The sequence below is a fragment of the Botrytis byssoidea genome, assembly GCF_014898295.1.
Source record: "Botrytis byssoidea strain MUCL 94 chromosome Unknown BBYS_027, whole genome shotgun sequence".
NCBI classification, from domain to species: domain Eukaryota; kingdom Fungi; phylum Ascomycota; class Leotiomycetes; order Helotiales; family Sclerotiniaceae; genus Botrytis; species Botrytis byssoidea.
The window spans coordinates 101,886-107,885 of NW_024065868.1; the positions used below are offsets into that span (position 1 = coordinate 101,886).

Consider the following 6,000-nt stretch of genomic DNA (forward strand, 5'->3'; position numbering starts at 1 on the left):
ATATTTCTACTATCATCATCATCACCAATCTAATACTTGTCACTACTTCCTGCGTCAATTCCCCATCGCAAAGCACCAATCCTCTCGTCTCATTTCCAGGCCTCTTGAACCTCTCTCCAATCAATCAACCAAACCAAACCAAACCAAACCAAACCAAACCAAACCAAACTAAGCCTTCCTTCCTTCCTTTACTCCTCTTTCTCCTCGCCATCCTGACTATAACCTCAATCTCAATCTCAAACACCCTCACCATCACCCTCACCCTCATCTTTCCATTCTCATTCCCATTTTCATTCCCAACCATCCGTGTTCATTCAAACCTTACCCATATTCTTACCCATCCGAATTTCTAGAGTATGTAGCTCCCCTACTCCCTCTACTCCCTCTACTCCCTCTACTCCCTCTACTCCCTCTACTCCCTCTACTCCCTCCCTTCTTCCTCCCTCCTCCCTTTTCCCAATTACCAATTATCATTCAACTCAAATCTCAAATAATATATATATATATACATATCTGCAAATGCGTTCATCCATATATCACTTCACACCCACCCTCACCCTAACACCAAAATCCACATCAACACCATCAAAATCCCAGATCGAAATCCAGATCCAGATCTCCCTCATCCCATCCCACCCTCATCCCATCCCCATCTTCATCAAGAACCACAAACAAAGCATCAGACATCGTAAAGGTAAAAAATGAAAGAAAAAAAGAGAAAAGAAACCTGCAACTCACTGATTAGCTCCTTAAAGTGTATTGATTTCTTCCTTCAGGTTCGAGAAGTGATGCAGAGTCGCTATTCCCCTTCTCTTCGGAGGCAATGAGAACGAGATATAAATACCAAGCAAATACTCAATAAAAATCAATCTGAATACAAAGAAGCAAGAGAACAAAAACAATAACATAACTTCACCAGAAAAAAACTTCAAACGAACCAAACATAAAGTAGTGAAGAATTGTATAATATATAAATCCAACCTAGATAGCTCTAGCTAATCAATCATGTGTGCTGATCCGCTAGATCATAGCATCACAAGGCACAAGGCACAAGGCACAAGTATGTCCTCTTCAATTATCGAAATCGAAATGTCGAAAGGTCGAAAAGTCCACCGCATAGCGCCACATGTATTTATGTACTGTATGATATATATATGCCACACCCATCCAACGCCCATTTGCCTGTCCGTCCATCCATCCAGCCATCCATCCAGCTAAAAGCAAATTGATCTTCTATCAATCCCAAGTATTGATTTCGCACACTGGTTATTTTGTAATTTTATTCTTTCCTCTTGGCGGAAACCTCTTCATTAAGATTCAGCCTCAACCTTCTTCTTTCTTCCTCCCTTTCCCTTTCCTCTTCCTTTTTTCTTCGGTTCACCCGCATCCACTTCCGGCTCCACTTCACTGTCACTCCCCTCTTCCTTTTTCGCCGCCGATGCCTTTCTCTTCTTTCCCTCTCCATCCTTCTCCTCCTTCGCCGCCGGCACAACCTCTTGAACCCTCCCCACAATCTCACTCAAAAAATCAAATTGATCATTTTCCTCCACCACTCTCTTCAGACAACCTGCCGTAACTCTTTTTCCTCCCTTCTCCCTCGCCACTTTTGCCGCGCCTTGTACTAACGATATCATGAATAGTTCTAACGCTTTCGATACCGCGACCGGAGTAACTTGCGCGACTTTGCCTACTTCTTCATCGGCTTGCATTATACGTTTGATGCGGGCGACAGGGAACTTTGTGCGGATTTCTATTCCATCTGGATTTGGATTTTTATTCGAAGGAGGAGCCGCGGGGGGTTGAGGTGCTATGGCGAAAGACATCTTGGGTTGGTATTGAGGAGTGTGAGATTGATTGAATGAAGCGGTGGTAATGGGTTGAGATTTGACGTGTGATTGACGAGGTTGTCGCGTTGTTGTATCCAGTTGATTTGTATATGATTCGTGATAGAGAGGATTTTGAGGGTTATTGTTGTACTGATATATCTCTACTGGATCATTGCCCAGCGTGAATGGTGAAGGGATGCGATGATCGTAAGGGGATTGAGTAGATAATGTCGCTTCGGTATTGTGAAATTGATCGAGATATTGTGAATGAGGTTGTGGTGGTTGTGGTTGTGGTTGTGAATGAGAAGAAGCGGAAGAAGAAGAAGAAGAAGATGTAATGATGGGTGAATTGTTATTATTATTGACCAAATTTGATTTGATGGTCTGAGAGTGGGAATGAGAAAGAGAAAGAGAAAGAGAATGAGAATGAGAATGAGAATGAGAATGAGAATGAGAATGAGAATGAGAATGGGAAAGAGAAAGAGAATCCGAATGAGAATGAGAATGAGAGGGGTAGTAAAATTGTGGAGCCGTGGCCGTGGTTGGAGTTGTCGCAGTAGTCGGAGGAGTCCCAATAGTGGTTAAATTTGTTCCTTGACTTCCGAAAGAATGTGTAGGTGGTAATGCGGGAATTGGTGGCATATATTGATTTGTGGTATGAAATGTATTATACTCTGGAAATTCATTCATTAAATTTCCCGGATTATTGGCAGTGAATCGTGGATGATGTGCTTGCTGTGATTGATTTGATTGAATTTGGGGATAATTTAGGTGTTGTATTGGTTGAGAAAGTCTTGATGATGTTGTTGATGTTGGTGTTGGTGTTGGTGTTGATGATGTTGGTGTTCCTATAGTGCCATTACCAAAATGATGAATTCCCGGCGATCGAGGTGCATATGATGATAATGATGATGTTCCCGATGAAGTGATGAATGGATGAAAGGTTTGCTGACGTTTATTGGGATTGGCATCAGGTGGTAAGAAACCTGATAAATCGGGCGATTGAGGTGTATAAGTTGAATCCATTTTTACCCAGCCAGGTATTCTTTTCTTAATTTCTCTCTTTTTCTTTTAATGAATTTTTCAAAGGAATAATTTTCGACGTTAATATAATTTCGGTATAGGGTAAAGTAAAATAAGAGGTCAAGAAGGTTAGATTATCCGATTTGATGCAAGGCTAATAACACGGTGGAAGATGGAAGGTGGAAGGTGGAAAGCGATAACCAGGGAAAAAGACTTTTAATGTTTGACCAATGATTGTAAAGTAGGAAGGAAGTCAATGAAAGAATAAATCTTGGTGTCTTCCTTTCGCCTTCTTGTTAAGGATTATCGATGTGAAGATCTCTTGTTTTCTGCCACTGTGAATGGTATCTAGTACGGACCAGACCGTGAGCTGGTTCCTGGAAGATTTATTAGATGTATATATACCTAGGTAGGTACACCGTATATATATACCGGTACCAGTACTGTACTATATTGTACTATATTGTACTATATTGTACTGAACTGTACTGAACTAAAGAAATAGATCTCGTTTGTTTGATGAACTCAATTCATTCGAGTTACGAGTACAAACAGTAGGAGAGAAATAGCTTTGGGCCAATCAGTCTTCTCTGGAGCTTCTCTCTTTTGATACTTATCATGTATCAACCTTTTGGATTTGAAGGAAAGGACCTCGGTTCTCTATAGGAGGCGAAAAGATTGATGAAGGTGTGCGTGCGTATTCTTTCTCCTTTGTTCTTCTCTTCCTCCTTTCTTTCCTGGTAGATATTGGATAGTGATTTCTTCATCAAAGACTTTCAAGGTTCTCCTTCATCAACTTGTGATGAGATTTCAAAGTTCGTTTATCGTAGAGCGGTGAAATGAGTGAGGCGATAACAGTAAAGAGGAAGTATGTAAGAGAGGAAGACCGAGGAAGGCTGGGCTGGTAAACGACAATAGCTCAAAGGAGAAGTCGAAAAGAATTTCGTATATTATTCAACACAATAAATTGATTGGTTCAAATGAAAGAATAAAAGGACAAATTCGTAGATGGATGAACTCTGATCAAATTCATATATTTTTTTCGGAATGTCATTGGTCGAGCATTCCGAACATTCCATAAAATTTCCTAAACAATGGAAGCGAGCCAGGTAAAGTTTCTTCAATGTGCGAGCGATGTGCTATGCTATGCGATATGCGAATCCGATATGTGATGTGCATGGAAATGAAAAGCTTTGGAGCCGGGTTGAAGTGGTCATTTATGTACACAATTTGAAAATGACTAGGATGAGAAATTTGACTAATTGTGAATAGGATTAGTATCATAATCATCCTCTGCTCAGAATATCATGTGGAAAACGCGGCTCAATTTATTGTTGATCAAAATGTTTACATCACAAAACATTCATCTAGACAGACGGGTGTGTATTTTGAACAACAAGTCAATCTTTTAACTTTGATGCACCTAACTCACGGAAATTGATATCTTTCTCTTACAAACTCTACGAACTCTACCAATCTGTATCATTCGAGAACAGGAGAAACATCCAGGATTACACAACAGTCTTTCAAATCTTGGCATTTCGATCTCGAAGCTTACACGAAAAACGCGTCGAGAACTGTGGCTTACTGAACAAACCCGTGGAAACAAACACCATTATGAGAAACCACCGAGTCTTTTCAAAAGTATCTGCCTACGATAAATCGGATCAGGCCATCTTTTGTTTCCCAGCTTTCGTTCTCGAAAATGAGTCGGAACTTTTAAGCACGTCGCCCTTTACTCATCCATAGGTACTCCCTTGATATGTACCATTGTATCTTCAAGCGACGATACCTCACCCTCAACCATACATTCCTTTGAAACCCTCCAGATATTGAATGATGATAACAAAGAGCTTGCCGGAGATCACACCCAAGTTCATAACCCAGCTACTCACCTAGCTTGTGGTTTTGACTCGGGTCATTCGTGATTATATGATGGAATTAACTTGATCTAATCTGACAATATTTCGAATTTGGGACTCTGAGTTTGACGATCTGGTGTTTTGATCATCCTTCCACAGTTGTTGATCACGGGAAAATGATATTGATAGTTTGCCTCTATACTCGATGGTCTCAGTAGTTTTGGTTGATCTCAATTGATGGAGTAGCCTTTGTGATTTCACCAAGTACCTAGCCTAGTATCTTTCACGACTATATTCTCTCTTCAATCATTCCACCATTCCACCATTCCTGTTAGTCGTGTTTCTCTCCCTGCAATCCAATGCAAACAATCGACTCGAAACAATCAAAGAATCATTTTGAAACTTCTCTCCACGATGTTTGCTTCATCCCATCCGATATTCTTCCATACTTTGTTGTTTTTGTTGCAGATCGTATTTTTCGCCGAGCCTCTAAATGTCACGGGATTGGACATAAACCGATTGAAGTTTTCAAAAGGTTCCAGACCATGAATGAGGCTTTGGCTTCATGATTCTTGAGTCGCTTTGAAGTTTCTCGAGAAATCGTGTACTGTTCAATCAAGCGGGACCACTCAAAGTCTTAATATTTTCTTCTCAATCTTGAGAAGGGTTCATCGTCCCGATTTGCCTAATAGAGAGATGCCGAACTGAAATCTGTATATTTCGCTAAGTTTAGTGACAAGATCTAATTCAGGTTTTTCTTCAAGCCTTCGACATCATACCTCGTGATTTAGGTTGGAAAATCACTGTTTTGTTGCACATCTAATAATTGAGGAAAATTATTTAAATCGTTAGAGACCTTTCCTTTTCATACTTTCCCAAATTTTAATCGTCCATTGAACCACGTGATTGTATTGGATAGTTGAAATTTCGGGCGTGTTGTTGTCATGTTTTATTTCATTGATGTCAAAGCCAATAACAGCCAATTGCAACAGTTGGATACAACAATGAAACAAGTATAATTAATTAATTGTCACATGAATATTGTTTTCGTACCTCGGTGCAGGAGCGGAATATCTCACAGCGGGGGGCGGAAATTCTCTTCACACATCTATCCGTCCGTACAGGTAAGCTAAACCTGACCACCACCACCACCACCACCACCACCCACACCCACCAGCACACAAAAATTCGCTTACACCACAGCCTTCCATCGACCCATCCATCCATCCATCCATCCATTCCAATAAAAACAACACACACATCCCGCAACAAAAAAAGCAACACAAACT

The 6,000-nt window shown here is 40.5% G+C and overlaps 1 protein-coding gene across 1 annotated transcript; it reads right to left on the reverse strand.

Annotated features, from left to right (window-relative positions):
- Window positions 1–1,310: 1,310 nt before the first annotated feature.
- EAE97_010315 (uncharacterized protein) lies at window positions 1,311–2,852 on the reverse strand (the record flags this gene model as incomplete). Its single annotated transcript, XM_038880830.1, has 1 exon — window positions 1,311–2,852. One exon carries the CDS (start codon window positions 2,850–2,852, stop codon window positions 1,311–1,313), a length of 1,542 nt encoding a protein of 513 aa, XP_038728224.1.
- Between the last annotated feature and the right edge of the window lie 3,148 nt (window positions 2,853–6,000).